At 40.8% G+C, this 23,978-nt stretch overlaps 3 protein-coding genes across 18 annotated transcripts in view; 2 read left to right on the top strand and 1 right to left on the bottom strand.

Moving 5' to 3' along the window:
- Positions 1 to 5,451, top strand: part of ctnnal1 (catenin (cadherin-associated protein), alpha-like 1) — a 41,355-nt gene extending 35,904 nt beyond the window's left edge. For 4 of the 5 annotated variants that reach the window (XM_018731914.2, XM_018731912.2, XM_018731917.2 and 1 more), the window contains 10 exons: positions 21 to 113; positions 984 to 1,134; positions 1,801 to 1,838; positions 1,969 to 2,019; positions 2,122 to 2,276; positions 2,664 to 2,712; positions 3,375 to 3,431; positions 3,907 to 4,026; positions 5,088 to 5,171; positions 5,285 to 5,451. In XM_018731914.2, coding sequence (XP_018587430.1) covers positions 21 to 113; positions 984 to 1,134; positions 1,801 to 1,838; positions 1,969 to 2,019; positions 2,122 to 2,276; positions 2,664 to 2,712; positions 3,375 to 3,431; positions 3,907 to 4,026; positions 5,088 to 5,171; positions 5,285 to 5,443 — 957 coding nt within the window. In that variant the 3' untranslated portion in view covers positions 5,444 to 5,451. The remainder of the gene's footprint in view (positions 1 to 20; positions 114 to 983; positions 1,135 to 1,800; positions 1,839 to 1,968; positions 2,020 to 2,121; positions 2,277 to 2,663; positions 2,713 to 3,374; positions 3,432 to 3,906; positions 4,027 to 5,087; positions 5,172 to 5,284) is intronic. The other variant, XM_018731915.2, reaches the window with a different exon arrangement.
- On the bottom strand, positions 5,451 to 9,684 carry abitram (actin binding transcription modulator). Of its 3 annotated transcripts, XM_018731920.1 has the most exons (8): positions 9,541 to 9,684; positions 9,237 to 9,288; positions 7,999 to 8,128; positions 7,735 to 7,811; positions 7,319 to 7,388; positions 7,031 to 7,153; positions 6,534 to 6,579; positions 5,534 to 5,606 (listed from the first exon to the last, which is right to left on the bottom strand). In XM_018731920.1, exons 1-7 carry the CDS (start codon positions 9,608 to 9,610, stop codon positions 6,568 to 6,570), a joined length of 534 nt encoding a protein of 177 aa, XP_018587436.1. In that variant the 5' UTR covers positions 9,611 to 9,684; the 3' UTR covers positions 5,534 to 5,606; positions 6,534 to 6,567. The 3 variants fall into 3 exon arrangements, with proteins under 3 accessions (XP_018587434.1, XP_018587435.1, XP_018587436.1); XM_018731918.1 differs by lacking the exon at positions 6,534 to 6,579 and having other exon boundaries at positions 5,451 to 5,606; XM_018731919.1 differs by having other exon boundaries at positions 5,531 to 6,579.
- A 472-nt stretch (positions 9,685 to 10,156) lies between these two features.
- Positions 10,157 to 22,510, top strand: LOC108921978 (PHD finger protein 20-like protein 1). 10 transcript variants are annotated; one of them, XM_018731785.1, is made up of 24 exons: positions 10,157 to 10,311; positions 11,267 to 11,377; positions 11,503 to 11,674; positions 11,949 to 12,044; positions 13,105 to 13,189; positions 13,356 to 13,444; positions 14,131 to 14,266; positions 14,364 to 14,498; positions 14,601 to 14,674; positions 14,814 to 15,048; positions 15,301 to 15,480; positions 15,565 to 15,765; positions 16,931 to 16,990; positions 17,134 to 17,418; positions 17,725 to 17,973; positions 18,100 to 18,153; positions 18,224 to 18,316; positions 18,450 to 18,599; positions 18,816 to 19,009; positions 19,298 to 19,397; positions 19,899 to 20,094; positions 20,220 to 20,490; positions 20,800 to 20,965; positions 21,226 to 22,510. In XM_018731785.1, the coding sequence occupies exons 2-24, from the start codon at positions 11,295 to 11,297 to the stop codon at positions 21,366 to 21,368; spliced, it is 3,447 nt and encodes a 1,148-aa protein (XP_018587301.1). In that variant the 5' UTR covers positions 10,157 to 10,311; positions 11,267 to 11,294; the 3' UTR covers positions 21,369 to 22,510. The 10 variants fall into 10 exon arrangements, with proteins under 10 accessions (XP_018587301.1, XP_018587300.1, XP_018587302.1 ...); XM_018731784.1 differs by having other exon boundaries at positions 11,264 to 11,377; XM_018731786.1 differs by having other exon boundaries at positions 10,157 to 10,546; positions 15,304 to 15,480.
- Positions 22,511 to 23,978: the final 1,468 nt, after the last annotated feature.

Raw genomic sequence — 23,978 nt, 5'->3', positions numbered from 1 at the left:
CTTTTCTTCTATACTCCCAGACCTGTCGTCTGCTGCGTCACATCTCGGGGACAGAGCCGCTGGAGATTACCTGCATACATGCCGAAGAGACCTTCCAGATCATTGGCCCGCAAGTAACTTGTGTGACTCGCCAGCCTTAGGTGTCTGGTTGTTGAAACCGAAGTTGAATGGCCTTGTTAGGATGAGTTCTGGCCTTTGTAGCAAGAACTAGTCATTCATTTACTGTCAACCATTTATCCTAAGCAGGATTGTGGTGGTCTGGATCCTATCTTTGAAAACAGTCAAACCAGGGTACACTTTGAATAGGACATCAGTCCGCTCCTGGGCAGTCGCTCTCATTCTCTCATACACAGCCATTCACGGTATGTAGAGTCACCAGACCACCTATAACATAACATCTGTGGACTGGGATGACATCAGAACTGTACATTAAAAGAGAGAGATGCCTTCTAGGATTGTGTACTATAATGACAAATAAGAACACAGGGATTTTGGAGAAATTAAACGGAACACTGCAAACTATTTACTGCATGCGCACGAAGGCAAACCATCCATACACCACCTGGCCAGTGGATGAGAGGGCTTTCTTTTGTTTCTTCATCTGTAATTATGTTCAATTTCATGGGTCATCACTGTGGTTAATTACTCTTCAGACTCATGGTTTGTATGTACCGATAGGATCAGACCCAGCCTCATCTTGCAGTAATTACTGTGCTGAAAGATTCACCAATCAAATAAGGTTAATGGGAGAGAAGCACAGCGAATGGGTTTTCTTCCACCCCTCCCCCCAAGGCTTGAGTAATTAGAGATTACTCCTGTCGTTGTGGTGTGAAGGTGATGCAAGTTACCCCATTCTGAGTTTTAAAGGCATGAGGTGAATTACAGTAACATAAACCCAGGTTCCCCATGGAAGATGTATGTGTATGAGAGATTGTGTGTGCAATGCTGTGGAGCTGCTTTCTGTTCCAACTGTCTCTCCGCAGATTATCTCTGCTGCGCAGACACTGGCCCTTCACCCGTCCAGCAAGATCGCCAAGGAGAACCTGGATGTGTTCTGTGAAGCTTGGGAGTCGCAGCTCAATGACATGGCCATCCTTCTTAGAGAAATCAATGACGTCTTTGAGGGACGCAGAGGTAGAGTCTCTGCCTGGCCTCTCCTACCTCACCTTCCCAGCACGTAGCAAATTCTTGGTGTACAGAAGAAGTGGTCATTTATTAGTGTTCTGAGGACTGTTTTCTGACTGAAAATTTGTATTTTTCAGGGACTGGGTGTACTTTAGTGTTTCTGGCTTTATCATGGAAATAAAATGTATTAAAGTTGAAAATGAGTCAGATCTTATAACAATTTTCTTAATTTCCCACTGCACCAAAACAGTGAAATCCAGTATATTTATTCAGTTCTTTAGTAAGTCTCTGCCCCACAGCAAGACTTCTATTGTTAAGAAAAGCTTGTCCCTTGCATTTATGGAAAAAGAGTAGCTGAGCTGGATAGCACTTGAAGGCACTGAATTGCAGCAGAATTAATAATTTGTAAGGTTCATGTGTATAGCCTATCGGTCAGTTGGGTATCACTTATTATGCAGAAGTTGTCTGGATAGCAGTATGATTATTGTAGGGTATTGTCAAGGATAAACTATAAAACAGCTTGGGGGACATAGACTCTTCATTGATGATGATGAAGATATTGGGGGGTGGGGAGGGTGTGTGTTTTAAAGCTCCTGTATTTTAAAGCCTTGTGTAAGATGTTGATATGTGCAAATGTGTATTCTGAGTAATGTATTTCTTCATATTTCACTAAAGGAGATAAGAAAATGTACCTGTCTCTCCCCCGACCTGGGGTGAGTATTACAATCAGATATGCTCCATAGCACAGGACACTGCAAATGTATATTGTTTGATATAATCTTTGTTTACTCTGTGGCTGAGCAAATCATTCCTGAAGATCTCAACAGCTAATATTGTCCCCAGAAACACTCTGCAAATTTGAAGATGGCAAAGGCTGCCAAGCTTGATGCTGAGGTACATCAGCATCCATTTTTAAGCCGTTATTGTCACAACTTGCTAGTGGATGGAGACTGTGGCTCAATTGCAGATTTGAGCCACTCAGCTGTGCCTTTCCAGGAGCAGACCACCATCGCCAAGCTGGGCCTAGAGCTGCGGCTGCTCACCTCTGATGTGGACTCTGAGAGTGAGAAATGGGAGGACCGTGAGCATGAGATTGTGCGGCAGGGGCAGAGTCTGTCGAGCATGGCCTACTCCATGTACCTCTTCACCAGGTACAGGCAGATGCACGCAAGGATGCTTTTAGAATAAGGAAAAAAGCAAATGTGTCACAGACTTGGATAAAAATGTGGTGGTTCAATGATTTAAAGCATTCCCCTGAAGACAGCTTCTTATCGTATTCCATACACCATGGGAATGTCTGAATTTTATAAAGCGCATTCTTTAAGCAAGAAAACCCTATGAAATAATCACAGTATAATGCTGCAATTTTAAAATACTGTAAAACAAAATTCACAGATCATTCTGAATACATTTTCAAGCATTTCACAGGGAGTACAACAGAGAGGTTGCTACTGATTTGTATAATAAATGGTTTAATGTTGCTTGTTGACCATCTATGGTATATGTATAATTCACCCATGTTTTTTTCATTGATTTAGAGGAGAAGGCCTTCTGAAGACTACACTGGATTTATTCCATCAAGCTGAGGTACACCCACCATGACCCTTATATGGTTGTCCATTCTGTCATTCCCCCCCCCCCCCCCCCCCCCCCCACTTAAGTGTCTCATTAACTGTATTTTTGTGACTATCAGCCTGATCAATACTTTATTAGATGGTGCTATGGATCATCAGCTGGTATCTGCAGTGGCCTCACAGCAAAATTAAATACAATTCTGTGTACTACCACTTTCAGTCTTTTGAAATTATTTTTCAAACTGGCACCTGTGGGAATTGCTACAGAAAAGCTGGCAAACATGTGGACTCAATTGCTGAACAAATTTTGGGCAGCAGGAAGTGTAGCTCTTACAGCTGCTGCCTTTGGACTACAGCTTACCTCCTGCTGTAATACCCTTGAGCATAGTACCTACCCTGAATTGCACTAGTAAAAATGACTGTGCTGTTGAAAGGGGTAACTGTCCACTTTGTGCAGCTTAAAATTGAAAGTTGCCTTTTTTTTTTTATTTTTATTTAATAAAGCACTGTTTGCTAAATGAAGAAATGTCAATGTAACTATATGCCCTGTGGGTGAGGGGTGGAAGCTTGCAGCAAGTTGGAGTTTCAACTAGTACCCATTAATGTGTTGTGTGCAAATGCGTGTTAGATCAGTCTTGCGCAGTGCAATCAGTTGTTCGTTGCCATTCATTTCAGATGTTTTCCGAGGAGGGCTTTCAATTATGTTCGTCTCTCCAGGCCTTGACTTCACAGGTACGCAAATAAATCATACGGCCAGGAAATTAAAACCATTATACATCATTTCCTTCCCCCTCTTTAATGTGTTTTTTCAAGTCCAACATGGTAAATACTATCCCCCCCCCAATTCATGCACCTCAAAGCCTTCACTAGGATTTAATTAAATGTCTCTCCCTGACAACCATTAATGACTTCCATCCATCTCCTCAGGAAGTAAGGGCTCTGATATCAATGTACTAACCCTCTGCCCTCTCCAGCTTGAAAGAGAATGAAAGATGATGTCATTTAGATTGCAGACTTTCAGATTTCAGCTCAAATTTTACAAACGGCTGGATTAGACTCAACACTCAAACTGTTACACCAATCTACACAGACCAGTTGCCCTGAACTCCCCCATGCATTGATCAAACATAAGTGTAGAGCTGTAATTTTCAGATATAGTCTGGTTTTAAAATGAGGCACAGAGTGAAATGTACATTCACCCTTTCAGTTGGAAGAGGAGGAACATACAGTCATCCTGCTGGAGACGGAGAAGCTTGTGGCTTTGTGTCAGCAGCTGCAAGTGACAGCAAGGACTGCAGTCCAGGGGAAGACCGCTATGTTCCAGAAGGTAAAACAGCTGGCAGTGTCTTAACAACCATGCATATTGTCAGCTGTCAGAACTCATTTAATAAACTTCTTCAAGGAGCATCTGTAGATGTGAAGGACTTTTGGAAGTTCTTTAATTAGTAATTCAGGGGTAGTGCTTTGCTCTGCAGCATTTATAATGTGCAAGGCTTTGTTATATGTGCTTATCTGTCTTTGGTTAGCATTCCAGGTGATGTACAGCAGTTCAATGGGTATCTGGTTCCCTAACGTCATATCCCTGTTTGCCGGTACCTCTGGGAATTTCCCTCACTCGCACCCCATTCGTGTAGCTCAGCTGACCTGCCAGTTGTGCCTTTATACACACAATATTCGTTTAACTTTAGATCCCTTTCTGTTTTCAACCTTGATTACACAGGTTACTATATCAATGCTTCATGTATAGTTTTCCCCCCAATTGTATAACATTAATCATGGCCACAACTACAATAGCTCTCAGTTGGAGGGAAAATAAAGAACATGATTAAGTTTTATGGATGAATGTACTAGAGGCAAAACAAGTCCCCAGCAATCTTGCTCAGTCTATTTATTTGCCTTGGTTGTCATTGACTTCTGCCCAACATTGTTTAAAGTGACATAATGGCAGGCTGTCAGAGTTCATTACTGTGTGGATTTAGGAAGTGTCTCAGCCAAGAGCTCTTGGCTGTTATGAAGGTTGTTTGTGCTCAGTGCTGTGAGGCTAATAGCCTAGTGCTTTCTTCCTCCCCTCCCCTGAGTGCACTTCAAAAATTTTACACTGTGTCCACATTTCAGATCAGTGTTTCTTACACATTTATTCTGTGGAGCTAGTGAGAAGGCACATAGAGATTCAGACTTGAACATTTTGACTTTTCATTTGGCAACTGTTCTGATAGTCTGGTACAGTCAGTGTTGATGGAACTAAGTGTTTGCATAAACACTGTGGTAGCTGACTTGAGTTTAAATAATAAAAAAAAAAAAAAAAAAAAAATCTACACCTTTGAAGAGTTGCATTGTCTCACAATTGAACACTAGTGTCCTTAGATTCTGTGTGGGTGCCATTTCCAGGTGGATTCCTCCATACAGAACACCAAAAGTATCATGACTGTTGTGGTCTACCTCCTCCCACTCCTCAACAAACTCATCCGCAAGGTATGAATTAAAGGGCATCTCTGTTATCCTTCATTGCTGGCAGTGATGACTGAATGCTAACTGTTTTGGTCACTTCTACCAATTTCCTGCTTTCCTTCAATGTTGGCTTGCAGTACAAGTCAGAGCTCAGCAGCCTGGGATCCCCACAAAGCTGGAAAGACAAGCAATGCCCAGTAAAAGAAGACTCACTCAACAGCAAGAATACCAATGGTTTTGGGGTCAGAGCTCTGGAGCATCACATGGGCAGCCTTACCTTTCTGGAGAGCAAATAGCCCAGCATCAGAGGTACAGAAACTGCCTCCTGGTGCTGAGCTCTCCCTTCTGGACTTTTTTTTTTTTTGGTTCCAAGATGTTACAAGTGTGCCACTTGGCTCTGCCTCCCTCCCATGCATCAGTACACTGCATTGTGATGTACCAGTAGTGGTTTCTCAGTCCCTGCCATGATCCAAAGTGCAGTAAAAATATAAGATACAAGAAATGCATGCTTTATACGAACAGATTGTGCTTGAGCACAAAAATTCATAAGATCAAGAAGATTGTCAAATAGGCTTGCACACACACATGCAGTTACATCAGTTTGTTTTCTGCTAATGAGGTAAACCTAATTCTCCTTGCACTGTTTCAGTAGTGAAACTTCTAATGATAATTGCAGTGACACCAGGAATCGGGCATGAAACATTTGAAGGCCCAGAAGGCTCATGATTGTCTTACGGTTGTCGCTCAGATTTTAATACCCAGTAAGAAGGTACTTTTCCCCTCCCGTAACATTTAACTTCCAAATCCTGAAAAGACTTGGAAGAGGAAGACAGGAAAAAGCTGTATAATTACTTTTAGTACTAGTTCTATATTTAGTAATGATACGTCATTCATTATATTTTCAAAAATATATGCTCCCTGTCTACACAAAATGATTGAACACTGTATTGGTCAAGCACAAATGTAGCGCTAACTGTTCGTTGTCCATTCCTTGTGTCCTGTTAAAACCTACTGTGCATGCTGGACCTCCAGTTCATGCATTGATATTACGACATTCTGTGTTTTGATACATAAATTACTAATTCTAGGTACTAAAGCTCACAGTGAGTCAATGTTGAGAATTTACAACTATTTTTAGAATGTAAAGCTGAATGAAGAAAAATGATCAGGTAATGGGTGGTAGTGGAAAATATTTTTGGACCATTAACCCTTTTGACATTTGAATAAATTTACATCAAAAAATTAAATGTATATTATTTTCATAAATAATATATGGCTTGGTGTATCATTTGTGTAAACAATAAATTTTGATTTTAATCAGCTTGAACCAAAATTGACTATTTCATATCCACACACTTGTCACAGAATTTAACAATGTTCTCATACCACAGGATGGAAATGCCTTAATGCGCTGTGTCTATCACAGAAGATCCTGGGGAAGAACATAACATATGTACTTTCAAGCCTAAACTGACAAATGGTTTTGCCATAAAGCAGACATGTAGTAAATTCTGAACAAAGTGAATGTATGTGGGACTGCTTCCATATTTATTTTTCTATGTAAATCCATTTTTTTATTTTACAATTCTCATATCTGTAAAACTATTTTTTCAAATAAAAATATTCTCTACTCCTAAACACAAACGGCTTTCAGTTTTGTCTTTAAAAAGGAACTGATAAGCTGGAATTCTGCTTTGGATTTAGAATTTCAGAAGCCCTATTAAGCATTAAGGGCAGGAAGAGACAGCTTTATGCTTTAGCACTCCATCCACTAGTGCATCACAACAACCAGAAGGTGGCGTAAAATCCTCCTAGGTTTGCATACAGGTGGTAGGTCACCTATGGCAACAGCCCTCAAAATGTGTTGGGTGTCAGGGGTCCACCTTCATTGCAGCTCGTTTGGAGACCACATCTTCATACTCTGTTCTGGTGAGAAGGCCTTCTGTTATACTCTTACTTTCCTCAAATTTTGGGAGAATGATGGCGATGTAACCTTCGGTAGATGGCTGGGGGGGAGGTTAGAAAACACACCTTGGTTGACATTTTAAAAAATTTCACAAGTGTCCTATATTTATACAACATAGGACACCTTTGCTTCTATAGCTCTTTATTCTGACTCGATGTTCTACATTGTGTCACCATATTAACACGCATGCAATAAAGGTACTCACCTTTTCAAGTAAAAGGTTTGGCCTTGTTAGAATGTCTGCATTGACTTCCAAAAGACGGCCTCTAACACAGCTTTAAAAAAAAAAAAAAAAAAAGTCACTCACTCTAATCCAGCTATGAACAGCTGTTTCTGCTTACATATATGAACAAAACAGGCAAAGTCTTCAAGCAACTTACAACATTAATCTACCTATACTTATTTCCCATATATACAGCTGGGTAATTTTAGCAGAACAATTTAGGATTAGAACCTTGCTCAGGGGTACTACAGCTGGGGGTATTTGAACCTACAAATTTTGGGTCCAAAGGCAGCAGTGTTAACCACTACAGCAGTCCCTATTTTACTGTAAATAAAATATGGTTAAGTACAAAAGAGTCACAAGATAAAGCTTAATTCATCCCATATAAAATAACTTGCCTAAAAATGGTAAATTCCTCTCCATCTGTGCTTGTTATTCTGCACAGTGGTGCAAGCTCTGTGAGGAACTGGCCACCCTGAATAACAAGAGAAACATGACATTAGTACTGCAAAGTCATTTTAAATGCTTGAAATTGCATTTTGTGCTAATTATTACATCAAAATATTATTTGAACTGAGCTGAAAAGACACAACTGAGTTCTGTGAAATACCGTGTTTATTTCAGGAAAATGCTAAACAGAATAGCAGGTCAGATTTACTAACTCGTTTGGATTTCCCAGACACTTTGTTCTCAAGGCGACTGCATGCGGAGCTGATTTGATAGCTGATGCTCTTTATGGCCTTCCCTTTTTGTAGGAGCGGGTGCGTTTCTGCAAGTGTGATCACACAAATTCTACAGAAAGAGAGAAAAGAGAAAAAACCATCTCCTTGTTAATCATCTCATTTTCACTTATAAATTAACCCATATTAAACAGACATTTGAAAAGTCTTTTTAAAGTATATCCAAATCACTTAAGGAGCCCACTGTGTGGTGGGTCTGGGGTTCAAGTGCTGTTTGGGGTGCCTTGCAGTGGAATGGCATCCTGTCCGGGATGTGTCCCCTCCCTCTCCAGTCTTGTGCCTTGTGTTGCTGGGTTTGGCTCCGGTTTGCCGCAATCCCATTTGGGGAAAGCGGTTGAAGACATTGTTTGTTTGTTTTTGTGTGTGTGTGTGTGAGAGAGAGAGAGAATAACTTAATGATTGTTTGTACCAAGTTGGTATAAAATTGGACTTTAAACGCAGCCCAACTTTGAAATTTATGATCCTCAAGTAACACACACTAAGTTGGTTCAAAAAACTGACTTCACAATGAGTGAACTTTGGGTGACTTGTAGAATTTTGGAATCCATGTTATAAAGGAAACAATGGAGCATATGGGGGAAAAACTTGAGGACATGTATTGACTTGGAAAAACTTCTGCACTCCAAAGTCACATCAGTGAGGCAAAAGACAGCGGGCTGGGAGGAGTCTTCCTGAGCCCTTTTGCAGGAACAGTTTTGTAGCTCAACAGTTGCTTTATAACTCAACACGATACTTACACATGTGCATGACACAGAGTGTTCCACTGATGTACGGATGAGTGACCCAGTGTAAGTAGTGTATCTAGCAGTGTAAGTCACTGCAGTGAATAAGGTATGTGAGCTCATTGGAAGTCGCTAGATCAAAGCATCTAAATAAATGCACGTATCCAAAAATTTTCTCCAAAGCTACTTACAATTATTTACCCATTTACACAGCTGGGTAATGTTACTGGAGCAAGTAGTAAGTACCTTGCTCAGCCAGAGGGGGGGATCGAACCTGCAACCCTTAAGTTTAGCTCCAAACTTGGCAACATGAACATCTCTAACCACTGTACTACTAGCAGCTGCTGCCATTAGTGAAGTTTCAGAAACAAACAACACACAGCCAGGTATGGGTACAGCACCGAACACACATGTCATCTTTAACCTCACTCTTGGCACCTGTTGGAATGCTGCAGAACACAGTGGTCCTCGCATGGTTTGCCCTTCAGATCTGCAGAATAACAAAGCATACACAAATTTCAATAAATAAGCGCTTCTAATTTGTGTCAGAAAGCGGTGTATCACCGCAGAACTGAGAACATCTTAATAGAGGAATATTTTGAGTACTGTTGCGCAAAAATCTAACAGTAAGTTAGTTAGGTAAGTCAGCAAGCAACAACTCTGCTGCTCTGTTGGCCTACAGAATTCTCGAGACGAGTGTATAATATTAAATGATTTTTTTTTTTTTTAAAAAAAAACATACCTGTTTTATACCACTTTGTAAAATATCGATCAATTACAGAAGGTGCTCCCCTAATTTCCGTATCTTCCATCAATAAAATTTCGAGAACAATTTTAATAAATAAGAGAAAGCGGCTGCAGCAGCTTCTAGTATCAATACAGAAGACACAGCGTAATGTCTGTTGTACCCGGACCAGAAAAAGCTGCGTGCAGCGTCCGTCGCTAAATATATTCCGACTTTCACGTAAAACCAGTGAATGAACATCTTGAGAAGATACTGCGTCCGTCAGTATTTCCAAATATTTTTTTTGGCCGTACGATCATTTCCCAGGGCTTGTTTAAATATTCTTACAAATAAGTCATTTATTTTCACACCGCTGTAAATTTTATATTTCCAGTTCATACTGTCTACGTTTCCACGGTATGACAAAGTTGTCACTATGTTAACCACTGTGATAACCAAACCCAAACAGTAACAACATAAATATAGACAACATAAGACTTTTTTTTAATTAACATTTTCTTTTTTTTGCATAATTGCCTTGGGGATATGAGAAACACGTGACTACGCATGAGCCCTACGTACGTACGTGTGTGGGTTCGTACGTACGTGCTGACGTAACGGTGTTTGGGTTTGAGAGAAGGATCGAGTATCAAAGCAGAATGGAGGAAGGAGGGTTGAGTTTGAGCAAATAAACCTAAACCCCTTCCCACAGTGTAGTTAAAGGTTATTAGTCTTGGCAAAGCAACGCAAAGATGTATTCGACCAAACAAGCAGACGTAACTAAAACTGGTTAGAGGTGTTTTTGTTAATTAAATTCTTAAGCTGCTGAGCTGTGGGGCTAACAGCTACCTACGTCCTCTTGGCTAACACAGTACAGATGTTTTCCATTGTTTGATGAATAAGTTAGTGTGTGCTGTGAATTCCCGCGACAGTTAGTTCTGTAGTTAATAGTACGGACCTGTAGTACAGTGTGAAGAAGCATAGCAGGCTGGTCCTGGTGAACAGATGAGTGTTTGGACGTTTGGTAAGGAGCTGTTCATACACACCTGTCATAGACGTGTGACACCTTGCAGGTCTTCTGATGATGCCATGGGGTATTTGTTTAATGTGAGATGTGAACAAACTGTTTACTGTACATATGACAATACACTGACTTGTACAAATAGTAGTAATAGTACTTTGACAGAAGTATCCAGTATAACTAGGTTTTTTGATCAGCAGTGAAAGTATGCTTCTTGCTGTTGAGGTATGACATGATGAACCATCAATATTTACATTTGGATGAAGCCTGTATACATTATTATTATTATTGAGCTGAATCCTCTATCAAAGATCCTTTATAAAAGTTGCACAGCTTTAAAATGGTTAACTCATTTACATTTATTCATTTAGGTGCCGTTTTTCACTAAAGCATCCAGCAGTGTTTAGCTGTTTACAGTTATTTATATAGGTGGTAAGTACCTTGCTGAAGGGAACCACAGCAGGAATGGGATTTGAACCCTGAACCTTCAGAAAACAAAGGAATACTTGAAAAGAATATGCTGGTTTCTCCTGTACGTTGTGTTAGTGCATTCATAGTCTTGTTTCACTTTGTTTAATTAGAATAAAAACAGGCGCCGCTTCTGTATGTTTTTCTTAAAATGTCATTTCATACAGCATTTCATTGTGAAAAAGTGCGTATAATTTAGTGCAATTGAACCCAAACCCGATTTTATAGAACTTAATATTGCTTTCCTTTCAGCAGGTGCTGACAACAGGACTGAAGATTTAAGATGAGCAAAAAGCCCCCTAATCGTCCAGGTATCACTTTTGAAGTTGGGGCCAAGATTGAAGCTCAGGACTACCTTCATAAATGGTACATGATGTGTTCCATTGATGTTTTGCTATTGCTGTACATTCTCAACATTTGTGGAGTATGTCCCTTTACACATATCTTCTGTCCCAGTTGCTGTGCACTGAGTTTGCTTTATATCACCAAAGGTACCCCTCACACATTGAGAAGATCGATTATGAGGAGGGGAAAATGCTTGTTCACTTTGACCGCTGGAGCCATCGATATGATGAGTGGATTTACTGGGACAGTAGTCGACTGCGTCCTCTGCAGAGACCAGCGCTTCGCAAAGAAGGTCTTAAGGAGGAGGATGAGATGGTTGTAAGTTTCTCCTTGATGTGTGTTGAAGAACTTTTTGCCTAAAATATTTGTTCTGTAGTTTATTATGGTGATATACAGAGTATGGTAAGGTCATCTGTTCTTATTAAAAAAAAAAAAAAAAAAAAATGTTTCTCGTGCAGGAATTACGTGAGCAAATAATATGGAAACCAGTTTTACTCAAAATATTTGTATATCAATTATAATACTCTTTAGTTTTGGTGTAATAAAAATATAAACTAATTTATTATGTATATTTTATAAACGTTTCTACCAGGAAAGACTCAGCGAGATGACAGCATCTCGCCATCATGAGCTTCCTGGAAGTACAGAGAGCACAGAGGACCAAACAGAGTTACCACAGTCAAGACAAGTAATTTACTTAAGTTACACTCCAATTTTCAACATGGGGAAATTCTATTTGAAAGATATGCTACTGTTTGAGGAGGTTTTGGTTATGTTTGATTTTTCTTTAACATTGCAAGTGAACATAAATTTCCTGCACACATCTATTCTGAGGAAAAACAGCAAAATTTATTACAGCACAATGACTTTAGCTAATTTAAACTTTGAACTTGGCAAAGCATGTTGAACTGTAACTAATAGGCCTTTGTTAACACTCTGTCAGTCTCTTCTCTTCAAACACATCTATTTCATTTATGACTATACGTGTTTACGTTACTTCATTTAGCAGACGCTTTTCTTCAAAGCGACTTCCAGTGAACGCTATGCAGTGTTATCAGCCCACACCTTATTCGCCCAAGGTGACTTACACTGCTATATACACTACTTACAGTGATTACTTATAGACTGCTTACAATGATTTACTCATCCATACATCAGTGAAACACACCCTCTGTGTCATTCACACACTATGGGTGACTTAGTCAACAATCCACCTGCACGGCATGTCTTTGCACTGTTGGGGGAAACAGGAGCACCTGGAGGAAACCAATGCAGACACGGGAAGAACATGTAAACCACACACAGATTACGTGAGGATCGAACTCTCATCATCTTGCACCATCCAGGCGCTCTGAGACAGCAGCGCCACTCGCTGTGACACCATGCCTCCATGTGGTTCTTTTCTCTCCACTGAGCCATATTTAAAGGTCTAATAATGTGTGATAAAAAGCTATTTGAAAATTTCTGTATATCAGAGATGACATTATACACATGACAGGATAGGGCAACACTGTCTTAGGTGACTTTACTGTGTAAAATGAAAAACTGTAATCCCAGGAGTGCATGCAGTGTGTCTAATTTGCAGATGTGAGGGGAAAAATAAATGGCTGGGTCAGGTACCAATAATCAAGTCACAGAACAACCATGTCACATTCCAGTCTTAAAGAAAGTGTGTATGGTGTGAACGCAACTGTATTATTCTTCAATGTCAGGCCCGTGTCTTTTTTTTCCTGTTAAAACTCACATAGGACTTGAGATCAGGTGAGGAGGTACTGGCTCGATGGACTGATTGCCGTTACTACCCTGCTAAGATAGAGTCTATAAGCAAAGAAGGTTTGTATATTTGTTATTTCTTCCTGATAACTTCGTTCATCACTGATGTTTTGTAAAGCTGATAGATTTAGCCTTATTTAATTGATAATTACATCTTATTAACCCTCCAGTGTTACTCAAAGAAGCTGATTGTAACTTATGAGTTTTAAAATGTTGTGCTTTACAGGTTCATACACAGTTCAGTTCTATGATGGAGTTGTTAGGTGTGTGAAGAGAATGCACATCAAGTCAATGCTTGACGATTCCAAAGGACAGGCAAGTTGAACAGAAGTAGAACTGTTAAAATTAATACTGTTTATTGTATTTGCAGTTTAATTTATATGCAGAGTTTACTTCATTCATTTTGTAGCTTCATTGCTCCTTTGTAGTAGTTCAGTTATGATCCTAAATAACTGACATTATCATTTTAAATTTTTATCATAAATTTCATGGACATGTCAAGGTACTGGAGTTATGATTATAAAATGTATTCACTCGATCATTATCAGTAGACACTCGTCCAGCTCAGGATCATGGTGATCCAGAGCCTATTCCAAAAGCACAGAGCACGTGACAGGGTGAACCCTAGAGAAGGCCCCAGTTCATCACAGGGCAATCATATACACTCGTTCACTCAAAAACATACAAAAAGGGCAGATTAGAGTCACAAAGTCCACCAGAACTGTATGCCTTTGGATTGTGGGAGAAAACTGTTGCACCTATAGGAAAACCATGCCAGCACGGGGAGAACATGAAAACTCCAGGCAGACTAAGCTGGATTCAAACCCATGTAAGAACCCACAGCCCAGGAGCTGTGACATAGCAGCACTACCCACTATTCATTAATCTACCCTGTTTTTTCTGGTCGTTCTGTCCTTAACAAAAGCAGATCTTGTTGTGTTACATCTCTATTTGGAGGTGTTCACAAGGTAACTGAGACAGGGGATGCTATGTATCATCAGGACTGGAATGCTCTGGTGAAGGCAGCCACTGCCAAGGACAAGCCAAGAACTAGTGCCAGCAGCAACAGGGATCATGAGGAGAGTTCAGAAGATGGGGACCCGGAAGACGAAGAGCTGGAAGTCACCCAGATGCCAGGTACAAAACCCCTCAAAGGCCCATGTCAGCCCTCGGGGGGGATTAACTGGAATCCTTTCATACAGAACAATTTTTGTTCCCTCTTCCTAACACCAAGCAACACTGAAACCTATAAGTAAGGAGGACCCGAAACGATCCCCAGGACTACATGAAACTGTGAGATGCAGAAAGGAGAAAGAAAAGATTGATGCCTCATGCAACACAAAGGGCATGCGCTTCCCCAAAATGAGAGGTAGCTTTCTTTGCAGTGCTTTTCCACTGCTACATAGACACCTGACCTAAAGTGAAATGATTGTTTGAATTACCAGCACTGTTCTGTTTCTGGGTGCCGTAGCCTCAAAAGGAGCTGAGGATGACATCTCTGTGAGGAAGGAAGATCAGGGAAATGCTGTAGGGCTTTCTGATGAGGTATGAGTTGGCTATCGTTTCCTCAGCGGAACAATCTGTTAAAAACAGCTTTGCACATTGGATTCTTTCAGAGGTGTAAAACGTATAAAGACAGCAGAAAAATGCAGTTGAAATGCTTGTTTTCTTCAATTTGTGTCAGCGTCGTTTGGTAGGAACACACGATGAAAGCCCAGTGGGTCTGACAGAGCATCCCATAACACCCACCACAACCTCGCCCACCAAGCTACGCTGCCGGCGGCTTAAGCACACCTCAGGAGAGCCCATTGACAGCCCCAGGCAGTTGAAGGCCATGGTAGAGGAGGAGTCCACCCGCACAGAGATAGCTACACCTTCAGTGAAAGCCACACCCATAGTTACAGCCACTGCCTTACACAGTGAGTTCCACTCTGCGTGATACTGGTGTTAAAAAACGTCAAAAGCAAAGTCTTCTACCTTGTTGTCTTCGTAATGTTGCAGACAAAAATTTATACTAAGATGGCTTAAGATGACATTTGAGGTTTCTTTAGCAAGTATGCAACTGAACAGGGGAAAATATGCTGAAGATGGTTAGGGGTTGATTTCACCTCAGCAATGTGTTTGTTTGTAAGCAGACCTCAGGCTAATGCTTAGTTGTCTTCTTGCTCCAGCAGCTTCCAGCACGCTTCAGCCCTCAGACCAGAGCCAGCAGCGGAGGCGTTCGCAGCGCTTGGCTATGTGGGCTCCTTCCATCCCCATGGGGAACACTCCCCCTGCCTCCACCTCCAGACCACATGAGACAGGCTCCGAGGTCCTCTTGGGTGAAACATCCATGCCATCTGTTCAGATGGGTGTGTGTGATATGTTTATTTTTCTTTTATGGGTGTTCCAAGTGAGCCTTGTGTGAAACTGACAGCAGCCTCCACACCCTTCAGCCCCAGACTCTCCCTTCCTGGCAGAGAACTCCAAGCCAGCTACTGACCTTAACATAGATGTACCAGCTGTAACAAATTCATCATCTGTGGCACTGCCCCTCGAAACACCTCAGCTTCCCGTCACAGAGGTAGCCAAAGAAACTGACAGTCCCACACCCAGTCGCATAACCATTGGAGAGAAGTTATCTGAACCCACAGCAGGTAAAGCTGAGAGTGAATGCAGTTGTAGTGGCAGATAACAAGACTGCCATAAAGTATGTGAATTAAGCCTCTACTGTTGTCTTGTAAATTTGTGAAGTCCTTGTTCAACCAAAGCCAGTCCCCAAGGTACATAAGTAAATGGGGTCATTACAAAAAAAAAATATATATATTTATATATGTACATATACATATATGTACACACACACACACACACATATATATATATTTATTTAGATATATATTGCACAATATATAAACCTTTTACAAAAGCAAAGATAGGTCTACATTCCACAGGGTTTATGTATTCTCAGGTAACAATGTCACCTTTTGCAGTTTTTACCATAACACTTAAATCTTTTAATGGATACATTTAGGTGTCTATATTTGTAGTGGTGAGTGAAATAAAGGCTTTTTAGATATCCTAATAAACGTGTAGTCCATCTGCTGAACGAAGAATTTTGGGAACAATGAACAGTGGCTAAAAGTATAATTTTTTAAAAATATTTTGAATGAACATTATGAAAAAGGTTAACATTTTCCAAAAAAATGAAAATAGGAATAAAAATTTTAAATATGTAACCTTATACATACAAATGTGTGTACACACATACCCGTGTGTGCGTGAACAAACATTTTGAAAATAGCCTTCAGAAGAGCCCTGCATGTAGACCTATCATGGCTTGCCTTATTTTCCAGCCAAGCTAAGCAAGCTTAGCACATGACCCATATTACTGCCTTTCTCAGAGTTTACAAAGCAAGCTCTTTTTCACAAGTATTATGCAGTGCTTGTTATCCATTATTATCAGGAACATACATATGTATGTCCATATTTATTTCCATTTTCATATATATGTGTGTCTATACACAATGTTTATATGTATAAAATATGTATAGAAATATTATATATGTATATACAGTATAATAATTGTGTGTATGTATAAACAGTGTGTATTGTGTATAAAAATACAAAACAGTGAGAACAATGGATTTTCAGAGCAATGGACACCGTGTCTGTGAAGTCTGTTGTTCTGAGGATGCGCTGTATATGAAAAGAGGTCTGGTTCAGAAGCACAGGTCATGTATTCATGCACTGAATTTCAATCCCTGTTTTGGTGCTGTGAGATAATCTCTCACTGTCCCCCCCCCCCCCCCCCCCCCTCTATAGTTGCTGGACTGAAGACAGCCTGCAGGAATCCAAAAGCAAACAAGCATGCCAGGGAGCCAAGTATGTTTTGCAATGTTCCCATTTTCTGAGTGTCTCTCATTCCACATTTAGAAGCTATTAGCCACTGTTGTAAAGAGTCTTCTGTTTTCCCAATATAGTGTGCATTTTTTTTGGTAATTTTTTTGACTCTCTCTCATATTAAGTAATGAACACTATCAAGAGTGAAGGGGGGACTTCTCACAAGGATAGCTTCTTTGACCTGGATCACAACAAATTTAGCTGTAAGGTGCCGGGCTGTTCCAAGGCTTTCCGCAAGGCTAAACTGCTTGACTACCATCTCAAGTACTACCACAATGCAGAGAAGGAGTTTGAGGCAGGACCCTCCGGCAAGGTGGGCCGCACAAGGGCTATCTCTACCTCTGTGCCTGGCAGCACCCCATTTGAGAGCATTGACAGCACAAGGCGGAGGACAGTCTCGACATCTGCCTGTACGTTTGTATGCACTCAAATACTGCCCTGCTGATTGATGGTTTCAAATAACATAATTCCTTCTGTGTTTAGTATTAGACGTTTTGTGGCTTGTTCAAAGTGTTTTACTGAAAACAGCTTATGATGTTAGCCATTTGTAGAGACTGATGTTTAAGTACAGCAGTTCAATACAGTTCCCTCCCTTAAGGATGATATTGATGGATATAATTGTAACTGAACTGTTAGCAAAATGAATGAAATTAAATGATGTGTAAAACATTTGATTTGGGACGTGTAATAATTCAGCACATTTTCATGTTTTCCAGTTAACCTGTGTGCACACACACACGTCTTGCCCTCTCTAGCTTTCTCTGCACAGAGTCACTTACAGCTAGATAGCTGTGGGATTGGTGTGAAACCAACCAAAACAGACAAGAAGAAGCGCTCATCTGCCTCTTTCAGTTCTGATGGGTCGGAGAGCCTGCTCCTTGTTCCCAACCAAGAACAGACTTCTGACACACTGCATGACAAAATCCTGAAGAAGGTCATAGAAAAGGACAAGTATTTGGACCTTGGTGAGTGTCATCTGCCTTGTTTTCCCATGCTGGAGAACTTTTCTCAAGCCACGTCGACTGTCTGGACAGGTTTCATCAGCCAGGCTTGTAACTGTCTCCTTTGATATTTCAATTGTTCTCCTGCAGGACTGATCCAGCCTGAGAAGAAAATGAAACTTGAAGAGACATGTCAACCAATAGGTGAGAATCCTCTCTGAACTTCATGTTATACAAGCTAATGGAGCTCAGTTAATAGCATGTTCTCACGTAGGAAAGAAGAAGGATAAAGAGCGAAAAGACAAAAAAGACCATTTCAAAGTAAAACAAAAGAAGAAGAAGAAGAAAAAGAAATCCAAGCAGCATAGTAAGTGACTTCCAGATAGCCTTAAATGACTCTAAGAAGTGTCAGTCTTGGGACAGTAAGGAATGTTTTGATTGTCCTAATCAGTGCTCTGAGCTGTAGTGTAAAAGCCTGGATGTGACTCTCTTCCACCCAGACTTGTCTGATTTTGAGGACCTGCCCCTGTCCCTCCTGGAGAGATGCTCCTCCCCTTGCAGGCCTTTTACTCCGCAGGGTAACGCCTCTTCCAAGCTCACAGCCTTTCAGTATCCCCGAGCCATCTTGTCTGTGGACCTCACTGGAGAAAGTGAGTGGTACTTCTGGTTTCCTTTCCTGTTCAGTTAAAGCACTTTGAAGATGTTACTTGCAAATAATCCTGTTTTGTTTGAGCATCCAGGTGTTCTGTGGAGCAAAAAAGGGCTTCTTGCTGTCCTTTTCATATAGGATGCTACTGGTTGTGATGGTAGGAGATTGGTTTACTAAAAGTTGCTTGCTAGTGATACCTCTGTTCCCAACTCCTCAGATCTGTCTGACATCGATTTCTTAGAAGATTCCTCCACGGAGAGTCTATTCTTGAGCGGTGATGAGTACGGCCAGGATCTGGACTCCTTCACTATGGACGACTTCCAGGAGGAAGACAATGAGGAGCAGGGCGCATCCAGGGAGATCGTACGTTGCATCTGTGAGATGGATGATGAGAATGGCTTCATGATTCAGGTGTGCGCTAACCTCACCCTTAAGTGTCCTTCACTGTGTGTCCTGTTTGTGTTCATGACTTTCTGCTTCTGCACATAATTGGTGCATCAGTTCTGCTTGCTGCAAAACCAACATTGCAGCTTTCTGAAATGAAATTTAAAAATGTATAAATATCTTTAATAAAATTGAAATCCTTTGTTTTATGTGAAAAATACTTCTTACAAACTTTGGAATGCATGCCACTCTTATCCCAGAGGGCTGGGAAGTTGGCAGTCTGTGTGATTTTTGCAGTCTGTTCTCTATCCGCAGTGTGAGGAATGCATGTGCTGGCAGCACAGCGTGTGCGTGGGTCTGCTGGAGGACTGTGTCCCTGACCTGTACATCTGCTACATGTGCAGGGACCCCCCAGGTGAGCATGAGGTCACGGGGGTGCAGGGCTGCGTTTACATCCAGGTCATTTGGCTCAGCTCCTATGTTTTCATTAACATTTATTAATTTACCAGACACTATTCTCCAAAGCAACTTACAGTGTTAAACTAGCTACAATTATTTACACAGCTGTGTAATTTTACTGGAGCAATTAAGGGTAAGTACCTTGCTCAAGGAAGGGGGTGCGGTGGTGCAGTGGGTTGGTCCTGGTCTTGCTCTTCGGTGGGTTTGGGGTTCAAGTCCCGCTTGGGGTGCCTTGCGACGGACTGGCGTCCTGTCCTGGGTGCATCCCCTCCCCCTCCGGCCTTACGCCCTGTGTGCCGGGTTAGGCTCCGGTTCCCCGTGTCCCATATGGGGCAAGTGGTTCGGACGGACGGACCTTGCTCAAGGCTGCTCGAGTTGGGATTTGAATTTGTAACCTTAGGCTCGAAAGGCAGCAGCTCTAACCATTACGCTACCAGCTGTCCTTCATCCTGCACAGGTCAGAGGTGGAGTGCCAAGTACCAGCACAGTAAGGAATGGCTCAACAAGGGCCACATGTATGGTCTGCCCTTCCTCTCGGAGAACTACTCGCATCAGAATGCCAAAAAAATTGTGTCCACACATCAGCTCCTGGCTGACGTGTTCAGCGTTAAAAAGGTGCTTCATGGACTACAACTCAAAATGGACATATTACAGTAAGTTAGTAGACAAAATACTTGTATTCTGATAGAACATGCTTAGTATTATCTGTTGTCTATGGATGTGTTGTTTAAAACTAAGTCAGCACTACTGTTCCTTAATTACTGTTTCTTCTTTGAAGGAGGAAACACAGTCCAAGCTTGCACTTGTGGGCTCGGTCATGGGTTAAGTCAGACGAAGACAAAACCATGGTAAACTGCCCCAACCACATCCTCATCCAGGGCCAGCTGTCAGATGGTCGCAGTTGCTACCCCAGTCTGGACAACTACATCACCAGCGAGCACAGCTACCAGAAACCTTTAGGGCTAGGGCTGGACCCCTGGTCCTCTACCATCTCAGAAGGGCGGTCAAACTGGGAGCCTGCAGTGCCATTTGGACTGAAGGAGGAAAAGGTGACCCACCACCCTTTCTTGGCCCAGCTGCAGGGACTTCTGTGGTCAGGTCAAAGAGTAATGTTTCAGGAACTTTATACTGTTTAGGTCTCCTAAGAGCATTCATCCATGCAGGAACTTAGGGGTCTGCAGCCAAATAAATAAATGGAAATGTTCAGAATTTGTATGATTTAACTGAGAATGTAGTTTTTTTTTTTTTTTTTTTGACAAATTTGTCAGAAGGCGTGGGATAATTCTTATTTGAACTTCTGTAACAATGTATATGACAATGTGGCGGCATCATTCATACTGCCATCCTTTGTGGTGAAGGAGGCTACTCTGTGTTCCCAGTCTGGGTGTCTCGGTGACCCTGAGGTGGATTCATCTGGACAGGGCAGAAGCTGTCTTCAGTTGCAGCTGAACCTACTGAATCACGTTGAGGATGTCCAGAAGCAGGTGGCCAGGAGAATGGACCTGATAGAGAAAGAGCTGGATGGTAAGGAGATATTCAGTGCTCTTAAAACAGTCCTAGAGTTCCTTCCCGTAATGATAATGTTTGATCCAAATCTCAATATGTAAAATGGTCACTGTTTAAGATCCAGCTGGTAACAGCAGTTCATTCTTTTAGGCAAGTTGTATTCTGATAATGTTAGAGCAGTGTGCTATACAGCAGTGTACTCTACAGGGTCTTCTTGAGTTGTGTTCATCACTTTGGTTGGATGTTGCTTCTTTGCCATCTGATCCCTGACCCCTCAGTGCTGGAGAACTGGCTGGACTTCACTGGTGAGCTGGAGCCCCCAGACCCACTAGCTAGGCTGCCCCAGCTCAAGTGGCGCATGAAGCAGCTCCTGAACGACCTTGTCAAGGTGCAGCAGATGGGCTCATTGTTCTCCATCTGAGTTTGGCTTGGATCCGAGGAGCATCCCGCACCATCCCCCCACCACAGAGAAGGTTGTCTGTGGCGGTATGTCCCAAAATGGGCCCTGGTACCATGGGTCAATGTTCAGCCCACACTCTGACCAAAGTGTAGTGCCAAGAGACACGTTCAAAGTTGACCTCAGGTGCTGGGGATAGCAGAAGGTTTTCTGGGAATCTGTGTTTAATGCTTTCACTATTACTTGTACTAGTTAAAACTGAAGGACAGTTCGATCGCAAAAGTGTGCAGCCCTGAACGTAAAATGGATAAATAAGTAAAATAATCAGTAAAATAAAAATATGAGTTGCAGCATGATGAGTGTGCCGACACAAAAAGGCAGTACAGTGAGCTCCAGTGGCTCGAATGACAGGAATTCTTCAGTGCAAAGAAAACAATTTGCATCAGTGTAGAATCCATTTACTGAAGGATGATTTTGTGAAATTTCAGCAGCTTTGACCATTCTTTGAGTGGATTGACTAAATGTGGTCAGAATCCACTTTTCTTTTAAGGGTCTGGATATTAAATTGTCCAGCCAAATCTGATTCATTACTTTTACATTTGATTTGTTAATTTTGTTCCTAATAATAAGTGATCAAGAATCTCTTATATTTGTTTCTTTAATGCTGGAAGTTGCAAATTTTAAAATTGGAGGAGAAGTTCTTTGCATATTATAATTAACCACGAATATCAAGTTGGTTGTCTATCTCTTCTGAGTATGATAAACTTCTGTTCTGGACACCTTTTGGACTGAAATTTATCGTTCTGTTCCTGCTGCTTGGATTAGGCCCTGGGTCTCAGTCATGGAAGGTAATTCTTATCTGTTTTCCATTTACTTTAGAGTTAGAATTGTCTTATCTCAGCAGGGTTCTTGTAAACTCTAATGTAAATACAACAAAAATGCAACAAAACAGTGTATGCACACTCTGCAGGTTATGAAAGAAAAAAAGATCTGTTATTACCATATAAAGTACTTGAATCGAAAAACCTGTTTTTGTAATCAGTTGTAATGATGTGTATAATTATCATTTTTATAACTGGTAGGTTATTACCCTCATAAGTTGCTTTTTAAATATTCTGGCTGTACATTAGGGTTATTTGACTATACAAAACTGTTATTTATGCAGTTTCCCCATATTTAAAACTTAATTAAAACATTTTGTTTCTCTTAATTTTTTTACTGTCATTTGTGAATTGCTTTGCTTATTGATTTTTGTGTTTATGTGATCAATGCAATATACACAAAATAGAGCAATTCTTTTATTTTCTTTTCCCTTTTCAATTTTCACTGGAATTTTTCCTTGTTTTTTTCTTCTTTTGTAAAAACTCTGACTTAAAGTCACAGGTTTTCATCAGTTGCTTTGAAATTTTCACATCATCATCAAAAACAGCAGTCTACCATTGTGATGTGTTATAGTATTTTGGTAATAGGATGCAAAATACTTAATAGTGAGTATCACACTTTATACTGAGTTAGGGGTTTCTGAATTATTTCTAATGATTCTTTCTATAATCAGTGATTTCAGACCAGGGAACAGTTTTGTGTGATGGCAAATACAGATTCCACTCAAAATTATTATTATAAATGTATTTTGCTAGGTTCCATATATTTGACTGTATTATTTGCACAAATGTGGAAATCAGGTTAAGTGTAAAGTACAATAAAACATTATGATTACTGAGAATCGAAACTGCAAAACAAATACTGGTATAAATATTTCACAATATATTTTTTTCATCAATTACAGTATCATACCTCTGGTCTCTGCCAGACAGCGGTGTCCTCCTGTAATTTTATGCACACTGGTCTTCACTGTACTCTCCCCCTTCCCCTACATTCATGCCACACCATGCCGACAAATAGCCTTCCTCAGACAGATGGATGCTGTTGCTGACTGACTTTCCTTTGTTCCATTTTGATGCTCCTTCAGAAGACTTCTGACCCTCTCTATAAATAACTCATAGCTCAGATTTAGTGTCAGAGTGTTTTGCAGCTGATGATTTGCATCAGGGAGGTGAAGTTGGAAGCATGTGTGATAGATTGCTTAGAACTAGGAACCCAGTATTCTTTTAGTTTAAACCTATTTAAAAATGTCTTTACTGTACTGCTAAGCAGTGTACTGTATTTGAAAGTTTGGAGAAGAATTAGGCAAACATTTTGTGTCCAAGCAATAAGAATTCACCATGTTTTGTAGAATAACTTGACTGTTATGGAGTTTGGAATGAAAATACCGATTTTTTTTTTTTTTTTTTTTTTTTTTTTTTTTTTTCCCCCCCCCCTTCTCATAATTGTCTTTAAGCAATTGAAATAAACTGCTAAGGGATGCAACTGAAATATTGGTTTTTGAACACTGAAGTTCTTAGAATAAAAGTGAGGCTTCAACTGTAATGTCAGGCAAAGGTAAAGCAAACAATGTAATTTAGCCTTTTTCGGTGTGTAGTGGATATGTATGATCGTGTCTTTAGTTTCTTGTCTTTGTTGATTTCAGATGTTTTTTTTCCCCCATTTTTTGTGGAAATATGTGAAATTTCATGCTGTGCCACTAGTGGGAGGTACAGCCTAATAAGACTGCTGTGTTGAGCTTCCGCTAGGACT

The sequence above is a fragment of the Scleropages formosus genome, chromosome 23, assembly GCF_900964775.1.
Source record: "Scleropages formosus chromosome 23, fSclFor1.1, whole genome shotgun sequence".
Lineage (NCBI taxonomy): Eukaryota > Metazoa > Chordata > Actinopteri > Osteoglossiformes > Osteoglossidae > Scleropages > Scleropages formosus.
The sequence above is the reverse complement of the archived record's forward strand: the minus strand, read 5'-3'. Positions and strand labels throughout refer to the sequence as shown.

Bases quoted from the DNA above. Each gene is read 5' to 3' on its own strand.
- abitram (XM_018731918.1), bottom strand. From the start codon at position 9,610: ATGGAAGATACGGAAATTAGGGGAGCACCTTCTGTAATTGATCGATAT. The intron at 9,289-9,540 runs GTATGTTTTTTT...GTTATTCTGCAG, and splicing joins TACAAAGTGGTATAAAACAG to ATCTGAAGGGCAAACCATGC. The intron at 8,129-9,236 runs GTGCCAAGAGTG...CTCTTTCTGTAG, and splicing joins GTTCTGCAGCATTCCAACAG to AATTTGTGTGATCACACTTG.
- LOC108921978 (XM_018731785.1), top strand. From the start codon at position 11,295: ATGAGCAAAAAGCCCCCTAATCGTCCAGGTATCACTTTTGAAGTTGGG. The intron at 11,378-11,502 runs GTACATGATGTG...ATATCACCAAAG, and splicing joins CAGGACTACCTTCATAAATG to GTACCCCTCACACATTGAGA. The intron at 14,499-14,600 runs GTAGCTTTCTTT...TGGGTGCCGTAG, and splicing joins GCGCTTCCCCAAAATGAGAG to CCTCAAAAGGAGCTGAGGAT.